This window comes from Achroia grisella, unplaced genomic scaffold (genome assembly GCF_030625045.1).
Source record: "Achroia grisella isolate CSIRO2021 unplaced genomic scaffold, CSIRO_AGI_Agris_v1 utg540, whole genome shotgun sequence".
Lineage (NCBI taxonomy): Eukaryota > Metazoa > Arthropoda > Insecta > Lepidoptera > Pyralidae > Achroia > Achroia grisella.
The window spans coordinates 73,613-96,888 of NW_026712925.1; the positions used below are offsets into that span (position 1 = coordinate 73,613).

At 32.4% G+C, this 23,276-nt stretch overlaps 1 protein-coding gene across 1 annotated transcript in view; it reads right to left on the reverse strand.

Moving 5' to 3' along the window:
- Positions 1–3,478: 3,478 nt before the first annotated feature.
- Positions 3,479–23,276, reverse strand: part of LOC131847605 (protein pellino) — a 65,029-nt gene continuing 45,231 nt past the window's right edge. The window contains exons 4-10 of the mRNA XM_059197206.1: positions 13,575–13,769; positions 11,935–12,114; positions 11,387–11,494; positions 10,597–10,765; positions 7,096–7,276; positions 5,778–5,940; positions 3,479–5,279 (exon numbers count right to left, since the gene is read on the reverse strand). Coding sequence (XP_059053189.1) covers positions 5,814–5,940; positions 7,096–7,276; positions 10,597–10,765; positions 11,387–11,494; positions 11,935–12,114; positions 13,575–13,769 — 960 coding nt within the window. The 3' untranslated portion in view covers positions 3,479–5,279; positions 5,778–5,813. The remainder of the gene's footprint in view (positions 5,280–5,777; positions 5,941–7,095; positions 7,277–10,596; positions 10,766–11,386; positions 11,495–11,934; positions 12,115–13,574; positions 13,770–23,276) is intronic.

Sequence of the window (23,276 nt, forward strand, 5' to 3'; positions counted from 1 at the left end):
TGTGCACTTCAGCTATTAGAAATTGTTTGTCGATTAAATAAACATGAAAATTGTACAGTAACATATAGCAACTGGCTGATATTACTCTTTTAGTATAGCAGTGACGTGCCGACTATCTTTTTCTCGTTTTAGTCGACTCATGCCGATTTTACCCGAACAAACGTTACATAGCCAACCTTAAGTCTCATTCAATACCTCGAAAATAACGTACTTCGCGCGTCTAAAGACGTTTTCACTTCAATAAATTATACATAGAACACAATACGTGTAAATACTATAACACTGTTCACTTTGGTAGAAGCTTGCACACACTAGTCCTGCCAAAGCACAGCACACAACAAATACAATATTATGCGTTAATCGAAATTTACGTGATACACAACGATACTAATACCGACATACTTAAATATAAACACTGCAGTGCTTAGTGAACCAACACTATTGTAAATATCAACACTAACACTGAAGTGCAGAACCATCGTCATAAAAGCATTACTACATTCATGAACTTGCTCACTCTAATAAAAATAAGCTAAATATAAACTATCTAGTGCAATGTAATTTATTTTTACAACACATTGAAGCCGGGTCAATGTCACATCGCAGTTGTAAAACTCGTATATTTGAAGCATTCTCTTGTACATTTCTTTTTAGTTATAACAGTGAAATTATAAAGGTAACTTGAATTACCACAGAAAATTAAAAATTTGACTTGACAACCTGAAATTAAACAATAGTCTGGTTAGACAGTAGAAGATCAAATAAACCTACTTTAACTATAGAACAGTTTTACCTTTTCCTTTCAAATTATTCTTTTCATTTGAACAGAAATGACAAACTACAGTTAAAATGGATTTGTAGTAGCTTTTACTCGTTATAACTCAGGCTAACAGTTACTGGTTGTTAGTCGCCTGACAACTGACCGAGTGTTTATTATCAGCCTAAAGCGGTATTTCTTTAGTCTGTAGATCTGTTCCGTCACTACTACGAAGTAGCTATCATTAAAAAAAAAAACTAAATCAAGTGTTCACATTTCTACACTGATATAATTACTTACATAGACTTTTTAATAGACTTATTTGCACTCAATGAATTGTATAGATATCTTCAGTTTTGTAGACAAGTTTGGTGAGTGTTACAGTCGTACAATCGGTACATTTGTCAACTTGAAAGGACACGTGACATCACTAACTAGTGAAATTCAATTGTACAAAAACTAAATTCTCATACTTTGTAAGCTAATTACTAAATTCTAACTTACTTTATTTTTACAACGAGCCCGATGTTATGTCCTGAATGAAGTGCTGTCCTAAAATTTTAGGTTTATTTAGATCTGCATATCTCGCACGCTTATTAACAAACTGCATTAAAAAATAGAAATTCGACTTTAAAGAAAACCTTCTAAATGAATCACTTTATGGAGCTGCTCAATGTTCATTAGTTCTATTCTAGCAGGAACGGTAAACGAGGAGATAAACGATACTGCATGCCGCAATGAAAACAAAAACTAATTTCCGTATTTTCTGTTACTCAATAAACAGTACGATAAAAATAAGGTTATATAGTTTTATTTAATGAATTATAGTATCATATATAGACCAATAAATATGTCACTTCATTAAGAGTAGTGACGCATTTTCCACATTAGAAAATAAATCTTGTACAATTTAGGAATAAACTAGTGAGATCACTTTGTTTCCACCCCATAAATAGACAGTTAAACAAAGAGAACTCAAAATCACAATTTTAAGGTTAATATTAAAGTTTTAAGAGTACCATCAGTGAAGATTACACTAAGCGATAGTCGTCTTTCGGACGTCTTGATTTGTTTAGGAAATCGTGGCTACGTAATTTTAAGGATCGAGTTCTTTTTGCTGAACTAATCCATTTTTAAGTAAGATATATATACGATCCCATATATATGATACTGTAATAATCTCTTGTCTTGACATGACTATAAATATCATTACCATAATACATGATATATCCTCGTGCCCATGATTGTTACTCCTATAAATTCTAAATGTTTCCTTAAATACATATACCGATATGCTGATAGCGTACCAATTTTACTTCTTACAAGAGTGATGGCATACAGTCGATTAGTCATCAGGTTGCTCTAGTGTGTAATAAAATCAAAGAGGTTGGGTCGTAATTACCAATTTGTTTATGTTGGGAATTGACCGTTATTTACACTGCGCCTATTAACTGTATACCGCCATTCTAACATACCGAATTTCACCATATTCAATGACAACCTAATAAGTAAACAAACAACGGTACAGGCCATTCCTCAATATGACGTCATGAATCCTATGTAAGCATTTATAATTTAAATGTAACAAATTTAACTATGATGTTTATAATGATAACATTACGAATCGTGACTTTTCATCTAGCCAGCCTTCCTAAACTTCCAGGGATGTATTTCTATAAATTAATCGAAATTGGTATATTTGTCTGCGTCCTATGAAAATGAGTGTCTTCTTACTTTCTTTTAAATCGAGTTAATAACTTAAATGAACAAATGCTTCAACATACCAAGCTGGGTTTATAAGACATTTGACTTTAAATAGTTAATCTTGTATGATTTTTAACGGTATGGTGCATCATAAAATAAAATTTAATGAAATATCTTCGGATCGGAAAGTTCAAGAACGCTGCTTTAGACGTCAGGTCAGAACGTCAGCACTGAATTAATGCTAACGGGCCATTAACGTCATAGTTTTATTTTTATACGTAATAACATGAAAAACACAGTTTGGATCTTTATGGAGTTATGAAGTAACATAAAGTACATTTTATTTTTATATGATTATATTTTAAATTAGAACATAAACTCTCCCATGAGAAAACACGCGTAACACAATACTTTTAGAATTACATCTGTTCACCATCTCTACACATAAATGATTCCGAAGATTTTTCAATGAATTTGTACATTACATTTCATAGTTATTTAAAAAAAAAATATTGAAAGAAATTAATTGTAATAATCATATTGCATTTAAATATATAAACAGTCCGTCAAATATTAGAAATATATAACAAGCAGTTATAATTTAATTGCTTTTAATAGTTTCAGATAATGTATTTATTATTTAATTTTTTTATAAATCTATTGACAAGAGCCAGTGTCATATTTACGAAACCACGTCTTTAATAGAAACACTTAAATGTTATATCAGAGATAGTAAATTTAATTACGTCTGTACATACCAGGGTAGACAATATAATTCATATAGCTGTATCTCTATTATCAAAAACATTAAATTCATCTCATAATCCAACCATTTAAACCTTACACATTGAATCTAATTATGCTCTAATACAAACTCCTTATATTACTGTTTGTATAAAATATACATGGCATTCTATTACGCGTGGTGATACCCGTCAAACATATTCTGGCCATTCTAGAACAATCCAGCCAGAAACCATTTCGAACCAAAACCATATCATTGATTCATGACAATCACTAAAAGGCTCTCTTATAATTAAAGAAGCATTTCACACACTACAAAAACCCAACATAAATTACTTAACAATAATACAATTCATAGGAAATGATGTTATGAATATATTTACATTGATTAATAATACATGAATATTCCAAACACAAGCATCGTTCGCATCCATTAAAGGAACGTATTTACTATCTGATAATAATCCAATCATCTCAATTTAAATAATTTATGCAAAAACGTCATTGTTATTATGATTATAAACGAAAATATGAAAAAAATCTAAAGCCTGTTACGAGTCGCGTAGATAAAGAATGGAATTAGTATTTTGGCTGCTTTATTCGCTTGCTATTTACATTAAGTGCGCCGATAAGAACTGCAGGTCTTTCTTCATGCGTTGAATGCAAACAAACATTTTCGAATATATCTTATATTATTGATTTATATGATTTAAATTTTTAAATAATATATTGTCAATAATATTATATGGAAAAGTGTTAGCATACTTGTGCTACATCTACTTTAAACTCGGTTGGTTAGATGGGTTTTGATTAATATTTAGAAACAAAAAAATATCTGTAATATCCACAATATAATATATATAGTATATTAATATTGATTTATTAGTATACATATATGTAATATAAACTCCATTTATATTTAAACTTTAAGAACCGTCTCGCAGGAATATGTTCTTAAAACATCCGTAACGAGGTACCTGTCCTTACAGCCGCATCATTATAAATAATAATGTTTAATTCTGGTGTTGTTATGAATTTTGTGACTTCTAGTACTGCGAGATCTTTTTAATAAACCGCCAATTCTAATTCCATTCCTGAATTACACGAAAATAATAAGATGTTGATTATTAAAATATCTAAACCTCTTTTACAATTACGACGTCGTCAATAACTTAATATAGCGATGTTTATACAAAGCGATAAATATTTTTCTTTTTTTATTATTTTCACTTATTTCCTTGCCGTCGTATCTTACATATTGACTCAATCGAATAAATACAAGTCCTCTGTAATTCGAAGTCATTTATTATATAATCTTAATTATTAAATATACATACACCGTAAACACATCGATTTATAAACTTAAGGCGACTATTACACGATCATTAACAATTTTTTTTTTCATCAGTCTTGACGTGTTGTCAGGTCGAATTTTAATATAGCCAAAGTTATTGAAGAGCCCCTCTATTTTCCTATTAGCAGATTCAGCCAATAATCGACTCATTTTAAATAAAAGTTGTATTTACAAGTAGAATATGTATGCAGGCTCGACGTTGTAACTGCCTCTTTTTATTTATCAGATTAATTTTTAATAAACAATTTATAAGAAGAGAACATCACTAAAATTTTTAATATTTTAGATACATTTTACATTTTCAGAAAATATGTACACAACAGTCATGACCGTTGCAATAGTAATATTATAATCGTGTAATATGCACCTAACATGTACGTCTGCGTAAACACACATAATTATATGGACAAATAAATTATCATTCCATTAAGCTGTGTTGACATTACGCATTATAATAATCAAATTAAACCATTAAATGTGCATCGGTGACGTTAAACGGTGAGATTCAACATGAAACTTGATGTTCAAGAATGAATGACCTTGATAGAATTAATGAACTGAAAGACCTTGATGACGGCATGATAATATTCTCAAACAGTTGAGGATCTACATAACCATCTGGGGCTAACGTATCGAAAGCCAAGTCCGGTATTAGCATCTAAGGCCTACGCGCCGGATACGTACGTCTAGTGCACTTTTGTACGTAGATTGGTGGCACAGCTGTAACAAAAAAGAATATATATAATAAATATGTAACTGATGGCTGAATACGGAAGATCGTCATCATCATTTCAGCCGTGAAGACGTCCACTGCTGAACAGAGGCCTCCCCCAAAAAATGTCCAAGACGTAGCGACGGTCCCGCGCTGCTCGCATCCGCGTTTTCCAGCGATCTTGACTATATTCGTCGGTCCACCTTGTCAGAGACTTCCCACGCTGCGTCTTCCAGCTAATAATAGTTGTTCTCATATGTAAGATATGTGAGAACGATTATTATTGAAGGAACTTTACCAAAGTAATAGCTTGACTAGCACATGATGGTCGCGGGTTTTATTCCTCGCACGATATTTGTATTCATGAGTACGATTGCTTGTATCCGTCGGGGTGATATTCCTCCTGGTAACATCACTCAGATTCCACATCCGCATATATCATTAACACAAGAGGACTTATCATTACATCATCATCCACATCACAAAAAAACTACAACGTTTAATACCTGCCGTGTACGTGGTGCTTCGACCGGCGTGAAGATTCAGTCGAGGTTGTCCTGGAAGATCAGCCGCACGTACCCGGGCGAGCCCTCTAGCGGCGCCGCGCAGAACGGACAGATCGCATGGAACCCGTTTGTACCGTGAGGTATGTCCACTGTCGCCCAATATCTGTATAAAAATGAATGAATGAATTACATCAGTAACATCTTCCTAATGGATCATCTTTCTCCTTCCTTCCACGAAATGCCAAGATTAGTGCCTGAGATAGTGGCCTCTGCTTAACAAAGATTTGCAAAAACACCACCAAACAATACATCCTATGTGGTTGTAGCCCACTAATGGATAAACTAAATATCTCCTTTGGAAAGTACACTTTATCCTGAGGAGATAAAAACCATAGTTCCTAAGAATGTTCTACAATTCTTGTCCCTGACGGGCCTATGCACCGAACTCTAAAAAAGCACAATAGATCTATGCAGATCGCAGTCCTACAATATCTACTAAAAAAAACATCTTCCTAATTTTGTCCTTTCGATCATTTAGGGCCGGCGTAAAAGGTTATTGCAATAATAATAGTCAGTTAGCTTGTTCTTACCACTGATCGCACGAACAACCAGCTTAAATCGTTAAAAACATTCCATAATAGGATATCGAAAAATATTGACATTGTATTATTACGTAACCGGAGCGGGTAGTTAGGTTTAAATTATATCTTATTATAATTCCTTACAACAAAGACATTACTATAATTACAAATGTAATATTACGTAACTAATAATCATACATATTATAATTACGAGAGTTAGAAATTCAATATAGTGTTGCTTTAGATTTGATTTAATTAATTTCGTCGATAGTATGATTGAAACCAGAACTATGTATGTTTGTAAGCAATAATTAATTAAATTTGGTAATTTCTTTATCAATCATCAAGGCTATTTGGATTGATTACTTTATTAATTATTGTATTTTTATTGAACAACATATTATCAGTTATCATGTACCTGTTTATAATACAACCATATATTTACAACAATGCATGTTTGGAAGAATCTAAACAATCACTCGTTAAAAATCGTAAAAACTAAACCAAAATTTCAGTTAAAAAGTCTAGTTTAGATCGATCACTAATTTTGTGAAGATCTGCAATAAAAAATGGTTGCTTGTTTTAATTTAGGACTAAAATATGGTCCTATATACATAATACTATTAATATTATAAATGCGAAAGAACGGAGTTTATACATCAGAATGTATATCAGGCAATAAATATCATGCGGGTGAAACCTGGGCACAGATAATAAAATGATTTTAATTTACTTACTTAACGGTCCTCTCTGAGGCCATGTGACCGCACGGGTTGAAGGCGTATGTGGGTGGGCCGGCGTCAACGTAGAACGCGGGTTCGATGCCCATACACACTCGCACGACGGGCCCCGCCGTCAGGCACATCGGGCAGCGGCGGGCGCCCGCCTCCGTGCCCTCCGCGCCCCATGAGTGCTCCCCTGCAAATTTACACGCAATTATATAAATAATAAGTATAAAATAATAGTAACTTGACAATTCATACGCTGCCCTTTAGTCCTAAGCTAAACAGAGCTTGTGTAATTATTACTATTAAACCACTAATTGAAAACATTTTTTTTAAATACATCTTATATATAAAATTCTCGTGTCATAGTTTTCGTTCCCATACTCCTCCGCAACGGCTTGACCGATTCTCATGAAATTTTGTGAGCGTATTGAGTAGGTCTGAGAATCGGCCAACATCTATTTTTCATAGATGTTGGCCGATTGTTAGGGGTAGTCCACCCCTAAATTTTTTTTTATTTTAAGGCAAAATAACGTTTGCCGGGACAGCTAGTACTAATATATAAAGAAAACACATCATACTCATGAATACAAATGTTTTTATCATTAAATTATTAGTTAGTTTTAGTTTCTTACAAAATTAATCATTTATTTTGAAAATTGACAAATAATCCAGATTAATCTCTTTGTAGTAACACAGCCATTGTAAATATATAGAATTCGAAAAATCAATACGAGTTTTGTTTGACATTAATTCTTCAATGTAGCAGAGATAAAGGTCATGAAAATTAATTAGATATATAATACCAGTGGCACTCAATGAGGAAGTAGCCATTATTATTGCTAAAAGTTGCATATAGATGGCGTGATTGGTATCGATGGAATTCTTCATAGTTTTGCAAACGTTAAAACTGTGTTTTCAAAAATGTTTAATCAATTTTTAAAAAGTTATATATACATGTTAAAATGAAATAATGCGTTTAGAAAAGTAATTTTCATATATTTACTCATTTTGTTATATATAATTACACTTTAATCAGTGCTAATATGGGGCTCAATGTTTTCAAAATGCTTTCATAGATGGCATTGTCGTCATTTGTATCGGCCTAATTAAATGTCTTTTTTATATTTTCCAATAATAAGCACTTAATATATTATTATTGTAAATTAAACATATAAAAATTTTTTAAATAAATTAAAAATAGCCGAACAAGCAAGTAATAATATTTCCAATAATACTTATGTATGAAGTGTTGTCATATTATAAATAAATACATGTATTATCGATTTTTTTTAATAATCGATAACAGGTTTTTATTACGCATTATTCGATGATGCTTTTAATGAGTCGTTGTGAACAGTAAATTTTCATTATTTTGTATTATAGCAGTGTTCCGTTTCAAAGAACGGAATATAGTAGTACATTATTAGTGTCGTTGGTTATTTGCATTTGTACTGAAAAATCGATTACATAATAATTTAAAATATCGAGTACGAATCGTAGTTGTCTTCGAATACTGGCAACTGGTAAGATTAAATTAGTATTTAAAAAAAAGAAAGAAATCGATCCTAATTCGAATACCATAAAGTTGATTTTCCTTTCTCATTAATATCATAGCAGTTTGTTTTTAACTTGCGTATGACTCTGTGGTATGATGTTTAACGTGTATTGTTATTGTACGGTGCATACATTTCAAAAATTATATTTTAATGTAGGTACATACATTACTTTCATACATTTCAAAAATTATATTTTAATGTAGGTACATACATTTCTTTCATACATTTCATACATGTCAAAAATTATCTTTTAATGTAGGTACATACATTTCTTTCATACATTTCATACATGTCAAAAATTATCTTTTAATGTAGGTACATACATTTCTTTCATACATTTCATACATTTCAAAAATGAACTTTTTATGTAGGTACTTACATTTTTTTCATACATCTCATACATTTCAAAAATTATATTTTAATGTAGGTACATACATTTCATAAATGTCAAAAATTATCTTCTAATGTAGGTACATACATACATTTCTTTCATACATTTCATACATTTCAAAAATTATATTTTAATGTAGGTACATACATTTCATACATGTCAAAAATTATCTTTTAATGTAGGTACATACATTTCATACATTTCAAAAAGTATCTTTTAATGTAGGTACATAACACCCCATGTCAGACCCCTTGTATTTGGAAGAAACTTAAAAATAATGCCAAAAATATTAGATGAATATATTTTTAATACGAATATTGTTTTATTTTTGTTCATCAACTTTATCCCTCACTAACAATACTAGTAGTAGTACATAACCTGGTTTATACCGCTAAAGATATTGAAAGATATACGAGTAATTCAGAATGTTTGGCGTGAAAGCGAGACAAATAGACAGACTGAGTTACTTTAGCATTTATAATATTTTTAAGAATATCGCTATTAAAAATAGGGGTTGGTGAAAGACGGGTGAAAATTTAGGCGTGTATGTATTTTCAATGTAACATTATAAATAAAAAAAAAATTGTCCATAATACAAAAAAATATTATTTCGGGGTAGGCCACCCCTATGACTTAGGGGTATAAAAAATAGATAACAACCCTACCTCAGACCTGGCAAGTATACATATCAATTTTCATCATGGGAGAAATATGGCAACTAACACTGTGATACAAAATTTATATATTGTAATACACTACCTCTAAGTAGATATATATATATAGCGGCGCACCCGCCGGTAGCCTCGCGCTGTTGGCTCGTTGCTAAGCAACGGATACCCCGGTAGCGGTTGGGTAACGGGAGGCCGGCGGCAGTTGGTCGTTGAATACCGCACGCAGCGCAATAGTCTTACAACTTATTTTAATTATTTTTATGACGATCCAACAATATAAGATATAGCGGAATTCTCATTAGGTAAAAGAGGGGTACATCGTAGAATACATGAGGTATATACCAGTAAATTAATTGTAGCTAAAATCAGTCTCATACATATAACGATTGAAATAAAAAAACGTATAGCCCGATTTTGATACGTACGAGTATAAACGTATCAAAATCAGGCTATACGTATAGCGCAGACGCGTTACAACATATCAAAAAAATAGGCATGGAATGTAAAATAAACCATAACATAATAGGTATATACATTGGCACATAAGCCATATCTGCAGAGTGTCGGCTAACGATATTATACCTACACATTTACATTGAATCTTGAATCGTCCCTAATGAGGTACACGATACAGTAACCTACATATCTATTATATACATATCTTTGCAAAACAGATGTCATGTAGCTGAATTGACTGCCATCTATTTTCATGCTTTGTTACTAAGCACCCACTAGTAATCCGAACTGCTTCAAATCTAGCGACATCTAGCGGCTACGGTGGCGAAATAAAATAGCCCGAAGAATAGCCCGAGTTAGGAAGGAACCATTTTCTTGTATGGGATGGGGTATCTGTATGTAATATTATGTTATCTGTGATAATACTTTACAGTACCTTGTACGTGTCCACAATTAAGGTAAACGTAAGGCTGATTGAGATCCTGTGAACGCTCGCTGGCAGCCGTGGATAAACGGCGCGGGATTACCAGAGTATTCAAACCGACCGGGCACTGAGGTCGCCCTGCGTTAAGCTCGTCTACTAGCGTTTCTAACACCCGCTTTGTCTGCAAAACACATTATGTAGACATTTACTTTACTTACATCAACAATTACACATCACTTCACGACATAGTATAATTACATTACAAGAATCTGTCTGAAAATTACAGTAAAAATAATGTTTATTCAACCAGTAAGAATCATTGCAGTGAACCTCATAGTAGGCACGCGAGCTTGTGTCGTGTGCTTTATAAGAATAGTAGTTATATTAGGTACTCAGCTGAGTAAAGGGATACACATTCTGCATGACTATTAATTCCGGTAACATTTAATGAATAGTAGTTGTTAACCTCAAGTTGGAGCTGATAAACAGAAGTTTTTATTACGATTATTTCCAAATTGAAAAGAAATGGAAACTATTGTTGCTCTCACTAAAATGCATTTAGATTAGAGAAATATGTACGAAAAGATAACATTATTCCTATGAGTAAGACAGAGAAAGGCTAGGCTGCCTTATCGCTAAATAGATTTCTTCCAGGCAAACAAAAAAAATTATGGAGTGATAAAACTTGCTAAAAGTGAATTCTCAAATATGGAGAATAACCAATGTCTAAGCATCAGCAAGATTTTAAGCTATTTGGGACTTAGTGATTATAAATGCTATTATTAAACGAAAAAAAAATTACCGGTGAATTTTTCAATCCTTCCGCACTTCTCCATAACAATGTGGCTCCACACAAATCTATCATAGTACCATCTCTCAATACGTTTGTCTCCGATTGACATGGCAGACCCTAGAAAATAAAAATAATCATAATAATATTGAGTGGAAATTATTTTTAAAATATTATTAAAAATCTTTAAGTAATAAATAATATTTTAAGAATAATCGTTTGTATGAAAATTGATATACAAACGGTAAATTGTACATACAACTATAGATATAGGAATCACTTAACTATTATTATTATTTATTTTCTTTTTGAGTTCACGTCATACTTATACAGTATAGTCACGGCATACTTATATGCTGAGATGTATCCCTTACATAGATATGAGGAAACGCCACTACACATCTTATGTGGTTGTAGCCCACTCATGCGTAAACGAAATATCTTATTTTGGAAAATTTGCACTCTATCCTGAGGAGATAAAAACAAACGCTTCTAAGGATATCCTTCAATTGTTGTCCCTTATTCTATTCTAATTATTTTTCTTCCAAGAAGTACTGTACCTTCTGTTGTGCTGAACGGCTCTCACGTAACGAGAACACTGCGCCGCCAACGGAGGTCTCGCGCCACGGTTCGCTGGTCGCACTGCCGCCGCAGAAGTCGCCGCGCGGGTGCATTATCAGAACCCCGTTCGTTGTCAGACCATCGATTTCGTGGTTCTCCGTCCATTTTGTTGCTTTTTCCTGTAATATATTTAATTGCATTAGTCGACCCGCTGATTTATTATATTATTTATGACATAAAACAATTATTCTAATTAAATTAACTGTCCTGTTCGATTACAGCTGAGTTCATGTAAAATTGATTCTGATATTGACGTTAAGTATTATGCCTATAGATCTAAATAATTAGTAAAAATCTTTCTGCTGGGTATCACAAATAAAAAATACTGTCGATAAATAACAAAAATAAGCCGTATCATTTTCGAAAGGTTTGGCAGTTGTTTTACTACTTCAGTAGGTTATCTTATACTCTTTAGTCTAAAACGACCTCTGAACAGTAAAGCACCTTAATTAAAGTAATACTTTACCCGTATGTATACGAAATACAAATCATAAAAATATAAGGAACGTATTTTCTTAATTGCAAGCATTCCCCGACGCCACCGAAATACAATACTCAACGATTATTTCGCTATTTAATTATAGGTAATGATTATACAATAGTCTGAATATTAGAGGTATAATAAGTTTGTTTTAGGTAGGTAAATTATCTGCTTGGTAACAAATTTGAGTTAATTAGTAAAAGTATAATAAATATTGAGGTACATTGGCATTCATATTTTTGTTTCTGAATTTAATAACACAAGAAATTAATAATACATAAGTTATATATTTTTTACATGTTCCAACATCTTTTAGCTAAGTTTTAGCATGTTTAAATTAATAGATTTTGAGATTCATAAATACACTAGTTAATAACCACGCCTATTTTTAGATTACAATGATTTCTATATCGTTTGTTTGAGAAATCATTAATTCATAAACTTACATACCCTATTTCACCCCCTAGCCTATGATCGTCTCTAGGGTACCATCGATCTGTATACTAAAATTCATCATAATTGACGGTTTAAACATGAAACAAATTCACTTTCAGATTTATAATGTTAGATACGTTCTTGAAAAAACTAGTACTTCTCGATTCGCTGACTAAACGAATTCTCTTCTTAAAGTCGCCATATCATATCATACGTGAATGACCGATGTAAATAATGATATATCATTTTGATTGATCGGAGATATAAAGCACTCTTATGTGTTTCACACACATAAGAGTGTATGTAGCGTGGACTGGCATTTATTTGTTATAGAAGCATTAGTAAAGTATGTAGAAAAATGTATAGTACCTATTAAAGCGTAGTACTATAACCGAAACTGCAAAATCTATTTTTGAAGCCCAATTCATACAAAACGAAATATTATATATAATATTATGTATAAAGATCTTTGATAAGATATTTGTATTTAATTTTTTATTATTCAATGGACAATCAAAATAGTTAGTGCCGTGCTAAAATGGCGATTACGATAGCCTAAAATCGTCAATAATAAAATAACAGTGTTGTGTCAGTATCACCTACGCTATAGCAGAGAACAGTATGTTGATAATTTGGTAGCAACCTATATAAGTATATACTTACACCTAGAAATATATTCCTAGAGGAGTCAAAGCCGGCGGCGTATATTCGGCAATTATTGACGTCGTTGCGATCCGCTATAATTCGACACGCGAACCGCGATATCGTGCTCTGCATCACCTTCGTATCACCAGTTTTGTCACCTGCAACCGTGTCCATAACCACGAAGTCTATTGGAGGTTCTGACGATCTGCCAATCTGGGGACAAATAACACAATTTTAGCATGGTTTAGTTCATAATATTAGGCAATGTGTGACAATATCATAGATAATTTGTGATAGCTGGGTCTTAGCATAGTGCTTTACTACTCTTAGTTATAGACCATATTGTTCATGAGTTCAAATATGGACGACACAATTACCATTCGAGTGTTTGTTTAAATGTCTATGTATGTATAATATAACAAGCGTACATGCTGATCGATGATAGAAACATGAGTACCCATCAGAAAAATAAAATTTAAAGTGTGACGATAGAGATGCTCAGTTAAAATAAATCTTGACCATAATCATAATTCCTCAGCAACAATCAGCAATGCACGGCCGGCGGGTGTGAAGGCTGCGTTACGTCAGTCGTTCCGCCGTTCGCCCGCGCCGCTCTAATTGTCAATAACAGAGTGAGACGGAAAGAGCCACGTCTCAAAGTTCCTAATGGTTCCTATCCTATGCACTGCACATCCACAAGATTGGCAGCAATTGGGAAGGCTAGTACTTCTATAGTTTAGCAAGTCAGACTTTGTAAAAAGTCGTTCTGCATGTGTACCTCACCCTCACCTATTGTAGCAGCATGCTTTGTGAGCTATCTCCCTTAAAGGGTGACAAATTACAGGATAAGAGGCATGATATCTTACTCCTCTGAAATGACAACGCATGATTAATTCCACAGACGTAACATGATAAAATGATGTCTGTAGTGCTGTTCATGTATATAGACAACGGTTACCACTGACCATCAGGTGGGCCATCAGCTTGTTTGCCATCCGAATTACATAAGAAATCAGATTAAACCATCGCGCCGAAATTATCAGGAATTAACCACGACAGTTTCCAAATGTTACTCTAGGTGACGGTGCCCACTTTCCATCACGAGACTATAATTTCAATTTAATTAAATAAACCGAGAAATGTGTAAAGCTGGTTTTGATTGAGGTGTGATATTTGTTGGGACTATCTTATTCGCTGTTACTGAGCACAGGATACGACAGGCGATTGCTTATATTTGCCTTTCTCGGAAATATTCTTTTATCGAATTCCTCAATCCGTGTTACTCCCGCGAGCAATGAATATTTGGCGCCTTGCGACTACACATTCCATTAGTTCACATTTATTCATTCCTACGCAAGATCTCCTTTTCTGGTTCTTTCTCTTTCTATAGGTATTATACTGTAGGAAAACGGATGGATATGATTTCGTATATTGGAATAAATAAAATGTATATATGAATAAACCCAATAGAAGACAAAATACTAATTCCGAAAGGTCTAAAAGAATTCAATATCCCCGTCAAAGAGTGAATAGTCCGTGGCCTAGTAGTTGACTCAAAAGGTTGTGAGTTGAAATCAGAATGACAAAAAACTCTGTGAATTTACTATACGACTACTGCCTTTCAAGTGAAGAAAACACCGATAACAAATTAAAAAAGACACGTGCACAAATATGACTAGCGAAATTTGGGTAGGACAAGTGTTACATTTATGATGTCAAATGCTTCTAATTATTCTATCTGGGGTACGGTATATCTAAATTATACTTGCCAATTTGCTCTATCTGTGAAATATTGAGTCTACGAAAAAGTCCACGTGAATTAAAATTTAATTAAATATTTTTATTTTTACCTGTAGTGTGTCATTTCCCGCATTTGTCTTAGAAAGATGATTTTAGAATACTGTTTATATTTTAAAATCAATTCAATCCCCGCTCTATTTAAAAATAAATTTTGGTTCATTCGCTAATCAGTAATGCTGTGGTAATCGCTAAAAAACTAAGAATGCAGATTGGCGTGATTGAAGCCGCATTGCTGTTGTTGGGTAACGTGACGCAGCCGCCGCCGCCGCCGCGCCGTCGCTTGCGTCACGCGCGCAACTTCGACGCAGCCCATGCATGCAGCGTCAACCAAATGCATACATTACAAGCCTCATTACTTACTTGTGAAACTACACCAGCTCCGATCGATTAGATGACCTTTATTCAAGGGTACATAAACATCTCATTATGAAAACAAGTGAACTAGATCTACTGTATTTACATGACTGACTAGTTGTAAACAACGCAAATTAATAGCATTTTTCGAGAAATAGTGGTAAACGTTGCTTCTGTTTACTAATTGTATTGACGCTGTCTAGCCGTACGTGTGAATGTGTTTTTTATTCCTAGCGTACAGCGCAAAAGACCGTTGAACGTTTATATGACTATTCAACTGTGAAATAGGGGTCAAACTAAACAAGTAAATATTCTTAACTGTAAGTACTCTTAAAATTTTTATTTAATATAAGATGCTAAGATATAGCAGCTACTTGTTTTACTATCTCAACTACACGTAATTTTGAGGACAAATTAACTACTTTATTCCTTTAATGTAGACCTACATGATTATTCGTTCTCATCTAACTCATTTTCTGTATTGTTTTTGTGTAAAACCAAGTTCATTGTATTTGGTAAAGTTAACATTGAATCTCACTATACTATTCGGTTAAAGTCGTGAAGAGATATAACTATCATTTGGTATAAAAGGGTGAATGAACTTCATATCATCACTTTAATGCGTCTTTTTAATTTATCTGATCCTGTGCATGCATAACTAACCCTGAAAACGTTTATTATGCGTACATTATTAGTAGACTCCGTAATATAATAATTACAGACAAGCTGGTGTCTCTTAACGTTCCCACAGAATTTACGTTTAGAAACTATTAAATTAAATGTACAAATCAAAAACATGTTGAAAAGCATCTAATATAATAAAAATTCACAGCATTTCAATTAAGTCATCCCACAATCAACGTACTTACTGCGCGTCTTGCTTTATGTCATCATCAATCAAAAACCTGTTACAAAATACCAGTTAGAACCATTGAGTTTTTTCTACGGTTGAAACCAGAGAATTGGGCCAGAAAGCGTGACGAGTGGAGGGTACGCAGATGTTGAAGATTATATTATCGCTTTGTGGCTGGCTTCCCGTTATATCTAAATTAGAACCTTTATAGCGTACCTAATCTAATCTTAAACCGCGTTTGGCATTAAGCAAAACAATCGGTAATTACTGCGCGTGTAAGAAGATAAGAACTTTACTAGTTTAGAGTGATTCTTACAAGTTATACACAATTTACTTGACCAAACCAAACCATTTGTATATCAATTTAATTCATATTTCACTTATTTTTAAGTATTGTTTTATATAATAATAGTACGGGAAGTTCATTCTATTAATAAAACCATGATATGCTGAGAATAGCCGTCGTAATATGTGGTTAATGTTATTGGAAATGTTGGTATTGTCCACGAATCGCTTGAGAGTTGCAGTTGCGGAGGATACAACTGGACTTATCTCAATAATGATGGAAATTATTGTCATTGCGTTATACAATCAAACCGCACATTACGATCAATTCTAAATGAACGTGTTTGAAACCAGTTTTTACTGTTATACCTAAGTATAGAACTACAAAAGTATAAAAAATAATGTTAACCGCAATGTCCATGGCATAATCAACATTTACACACAAATAAAAATACTATATGAGCCTGTTACTTCATATGCGTATAATATTTTTGTTTGTAAATTGATTCCAATAAAACAAATACAAAATTTTTAGAGTAGCTTTCCAAAATACATTATCATAGATAAAAAATCACACCCAAATCCGTTAAGCGGTTTCTATGATTAACCCACATAAATGTACAAACAGATATTTGTTTTAGATTTTATTAAATTGATAAGGTTCTCCAATAATAGTTTTTGTCTTATATCTTACGTACAGTAAGATATAAGACAAAAACTATTATCAGTAACGTTTTTTTTATATGCTTAGTAATTTAAGATATTTACAAATAACTGTATATTCGATACACTAATTACAAATTATTAAAATTCAGAGACCGTATCAGTAGATGCAAAAAGAAATAACATCTATATTTCATATCCTGGAACTAGAAGATCGGCGGCTCTGGGATGCAGATGAGTAAAGTTTCCAATGGGAAGCCACTCTACATGACAGCATCACAGAACATATTCACTTATAGTCCTGGGACTGATCACAAATGTACTCAGAGAAAAAAAAATGTTTCGGTGTAAACGTTTAAATGGTATTTATTGGTCATTCAACGGTCGCAAGTTGCACGCCTCGTTGGTCTAATACCTTTGCAGGTCTTGGTCTACTGAATCATAATATTTCACGGTAATGAATGAGTTACTAATACGCCTATAAATAGGTGTTACAAATAAAAAAATCCCAATCATTGACTCAATTTTCGAGTTAGACATTATTTAGCCCACACTTCAAAAAATAATTAACTCATTCAGTGAAATATCAGTTTAATAATATAATCGGTAGTAAACTTTAGTTTTTACAAATTATGGGTTTAGAATTTTAGTAAAGTTTCACTATTAATTATAACATCGCCAAAGTGTGTTTGTTTATTTGTTAGCTTTTCAGGTCATGATATTTAGCATATACGTAGTATTTAAAATGGAGGAGTATAGAATTATATACTAGTCAGTTATGGTCAGGCTGTCGAAATCGCCAGCAGGTACATTATGGTAGGTAATATTTATTATGAAACCGACTTGTACATATTTACAATGTAAGATGAATGTATGATAGCTCCGATATATTTAGATTAAAATGATTAATCGACAGTTTAAATGACACATACTTGAGTGTTGATTGCGATGAATCATAACTGAATGTCATGGATTCTTCAAGCGGAAGTACCAGTTAGATGGTTCCGAGAACCCTTACCTACTCGAGATTAATACCATATGAACATACATACATGAAAAATTAAAGTGATAGTTATCATATGAGCAATAATGTCAACACTGATATCGGCGTGTTATACTTGGTAGCTATAAACGAAACACAAAATAACAAAAAAAAATGTTATATTAAAAAGGATATTTTTATCTATTTCTTCTTTGAAAAACTACTACTTCAACTTTTTTAAAAAATCTAAGATTTTAATGACCTCGGAGGATTAGCGGTTTAACATACTTCCGATACTTCACCTTCTGAAGGTATCCGGTATCCGATGCACACTTAATTTAAAAAAATGTAATAAATGTATGACCAATACACACAGTCATCTTTTTGTATGTAGGTCATGTTTGTTAGTCTGGGTATTATTCTTTGTATATTTACATATGTACCTATTCATGAAAAGTTTTTAAATATGTTTATCAATAGTCTAGTATCCATGGTATTGTATTATACAAGCTGGTTAGTTTAGATCTTTATAACGCTATGTGAGCTGTCAACAATCTAAATTAATTTTATTTATTAGCGTCTATACTGGGGATCAGTCTTATAATCGTTTTATTTTTATTTGTAAATATCATAAATAATTAATAAATAAATAAAATATAAATAAAAATTAATAATAAAAAAAAAATAAAAAATTAATAAAAAAAATTTAAAAAAATAAACTCTCTAATATGCCACATCTAGTACATGATGATCTGATACATCTGTGTACATGTGAACCCAGTACCGCTGAGGCCATCTATGCGCGGTAAGCAACCAATAAATGTTATCATTTATGCGGGTAGTTACTGCTTAGACTTTGTTACTGCACCGTCCGCATTATATATGTACACCTTCTTTTGTATTTCCACTAATATTTAATTTTGTATAAGTTTATGCTTTTAGTTCTCATGTTAAGTGAATTATTTGTAATTCTTAATGAGAATAAATATCTAAAACCTAAACCTAATCAGTGGACGAAGATGACATACTGCGGCGACCCCAAACATTGGGATAAAGGTAAGACAATGATGATGAATTTGCGTCTATAGTATAAGTAGGTATAACCGGTTCTAATACTAGAGATACAAGGGTAAATAAAGTGCTATATACAGTGGAAAACCACAGGTGTCAGTTAACAAGTCGAGGTGGTTGGCGGAGCGCGAAAGCCATTGGACCCGCCACTGCAAGGCAATTTCCTTGCACTCGATACTCTATCATCACGCTCGGATTTCTGCGCAATCTAATATAGGAACGAGGAAACACGTTAAAACTAAATAATTTAATAAGGCTACGTACAATAATTTGTACAGTTCTTGTTTGTTCTGTAGTGTACAGAAATAGTCGTTGTGGTACACAGAGTTGCGGTCAGCGAACCATACTCTACTCATACAATAGTAATAATGAATTGTTTTATTTAAAACAATTCATTATTACTATTTGTACTAGTCATTTGACTAACATGTAATTGTACTTAACATTTTGTATCCAGAGTAATAATTATTTATGCCTCAATATGCAATTATGTATGCAATGTCATTGAAGAGTCAGAACTGAATTTCTTGCCAGTTCTTGACTTGAAACTGTATTTAGATTTGAAATATCATAACGACTATCCCATTCTGAAACACAAGATGGAAGAAGAATTTTATATTTTTTACTAACATAGGTTAATTGTTAGGAACAAAATGTACTATATATTGTTGTCTGATGTGAAAAAATTATAAAATTAGATATACGTTTAATGATTCATAAGTTTTACAATAGTGTACAAACTGACGACAGACCTGGTGGTAAAATGCAACCTTCGCCTATATAAGTACATGAACGGCACTATAGACAGCGTCATCATACGACGGGTGGAACATTTGTAACCTTTTATTATTCGTGTTTTTTTTTTGCAATAGATAGAATCTACTCACGTGTAATTATGACTCTAATATTGTTTTAAATAATAATTTTAGTCTTTTTATGGACCAAAACATATTTAATTTACCTTCACCGCTTTATCTGTTTGATAATAAATCAAATATTACACGTTACAGTGTACTACGGTAAATAGTCAACTGCGTAAATCTCTTTTCTTTATCGTCACAAGTCGGTATTTGAGTTTTCGGAAACAACGACATACGTAACTAAAGCAAAAACGGTAATGTTCAGTGAAGCCGACATTCAATATCCTTTTACAGCTGTATTTGTTACAAATACTTTGGCCTGACTGGCGCCGTTTACCTGGTAAACAATATCTATTTATCTGCTTCCTGCTATTTAGAATGCTACAAAAAAAAAACAAACAGACTAGAGGTAAATAGCGTCATTATTGAAAGGACTGAATTCTCAACCATTTTTCGGTACATAACGGTATCATTCTTTTTGCATGCAAAGATGGATTACCAATTTACGAAGAACTCTCACGATCCACCTCCTTCGTGTTTATGTACAATTTGGACGGAGTATAATAGATTTTGAAAGGTCTTTGTTCACTGGCTTTTATGTAATGTGAAAAGCCGGCTAATATTTACGAAGCGTTATATCTTTATGCACGCATTATATAAGACACGAGAATAGCATTACACAGTGATGGTCAATTTAAAAAAAAATCTTCAATATCATCTGACAGTCACGGAAAAACGTCTTTATAAGATGATAAGGTATCAGATGAACCATATGCTTGATTTCCACCGTCGTAGTTATAAAATAAACCTCACCATCTAACTGAGGGGTATGTTAAACTGCTGCAGACTGTATGGAGTTGCCATAAATCCTAATGTACGTCACCTATCTACTTCTACTTCAAATAAAGCTACATCTATAATTTTGATTCTGTGTTTCTTCTCTTTACAAAGTCATTATCAGAATATAAATGTATAATGCGAGGCCCAAAAATTCTACAGGGTATTGTAATTTAGGTAGTAGGCGTGATGTAGGCGAAACCACTAGACAGGCAAATATCTGTCGAATGAATTCAATATACATAATCAAGGGACATAAATACACCACGAACTTTGAATATATTTACAAAACATATGTTCTAAATTCACGGTCATGTTCATATAGTAACATAACAACCATTATGTAATATTAGGTAATTTATTAACTTAGTCCAAGGTTATGTCGCTACTATGAAGTTTAAATGCATAATAGTTACAACATTACTGTTCGAGTTCTCGAAAATGAATTCATTGCATCTACATGTATACACGGAAAGAACGTTCGGTAATCGTTTATGAGTTGATTCTCTCTATCTACGCCATAAAAAGATGCCAAAATATAGTTAAATATTTAGTTAAAATCGTATAATATCAATTAAAATCCTAAAAATGCAGTACAAATTTCTCCGTTATATTAAAACCAAACCATAGTTCTCTTCCGAAATATATACGTCACTCATATCAATAGCCTGTTAATTTAGTTTCCAATATCAAGTATCGAAAATGAATTGAGTGCACTATATTATAAGCAAATTTGTACTCTAAAATTATGGCATTAAAATTTAATTTTCAATGTGGCTCAATGTGTGGCTGGCAATGTAAGGAAATTGAGCCCGGAGTCCCATGTCATCTACTGTCAATATCGCTTCCCTGGCGGGAGCACGTTTTACAACATGATATGAAAGTCGCGTAGAGAATTGAAAAGGCCGACGTAGGCGGACACGACGCCAACTGTATTATAATATAATGTTGCTATTCTACAAGTAATGGTTTTGTTGTTGTTATATAAAATAAAGTAGGACAACACTAAATACACTTGTATTCGCATCATGTCTTCAAAAAGAGTCAGTATTAAATTTGTTGGCATTTTTACGTTATATCTATGTCACAATTCGACAGATATCGAGAATTCTTTTTTGCAATTGAAAGGAAATTATATATATTTGAAATCCAGAGACTTTGGTCTCTGAATTAAAGCAAAGAGAAAGATACTTCCTTTTTAAGTTTTTTTGTACGTATGACAGTCAATTAGAATGTAGGTTCTTCAAGATTAAAGCAAACTAAAGTAGGCTTTTATCATGCAATATAATTTTCAATTTAATATCTGGAATGATTTCGCGCACTGTAAAATGTCTATAATTACATGCTTCGTTTCGTTCAGCTATTATGCTGTTAAAATGTATAATAATTTAAATAAAATGTACTTTGATTTAAATATGCATCATGTATCTAATAGTTATCCAACACTAAAATTACTCACTCACTTCGAACCATAATTTCTAAGATTAGTGCGTTCAACCAACCTATATATTAGTAGGATTAATATATATAAAACTATAAACATAAGGTTTAAAATTAATAAGTAATTAAAATACATACTCAAATACATAATAAACAGCTGGCTTGAATAAAATATACGGATATAAAAAAATATGAGTAAAACTATTGCAATATATTTTATGTCTATCAATTTCTAACACATAACGACTTTACATTTTTATACTCATTGTTAACAATAACATTGTTATCATTGTCACGTAACAACAATTCAATTAAGATTTCGATTCATGTCATGATATCATCATGTATTTTAGACGTAAATAAAAAAAATATAGACTCGCATTTATATTCTGTCACAGTACGTAAGCATTGCAGCGCATGCAATGCTTTAAATTAGGTACAAATAGCACTCTAGGTTTACAATAATAAGGTACATATTATTTTATATATATTTAACATGATTTTTGTATTTTTTTTATTTTAATTGTTAGAGAATTAGCCAATATATTTCACAACACAACAAATTATACACAGAA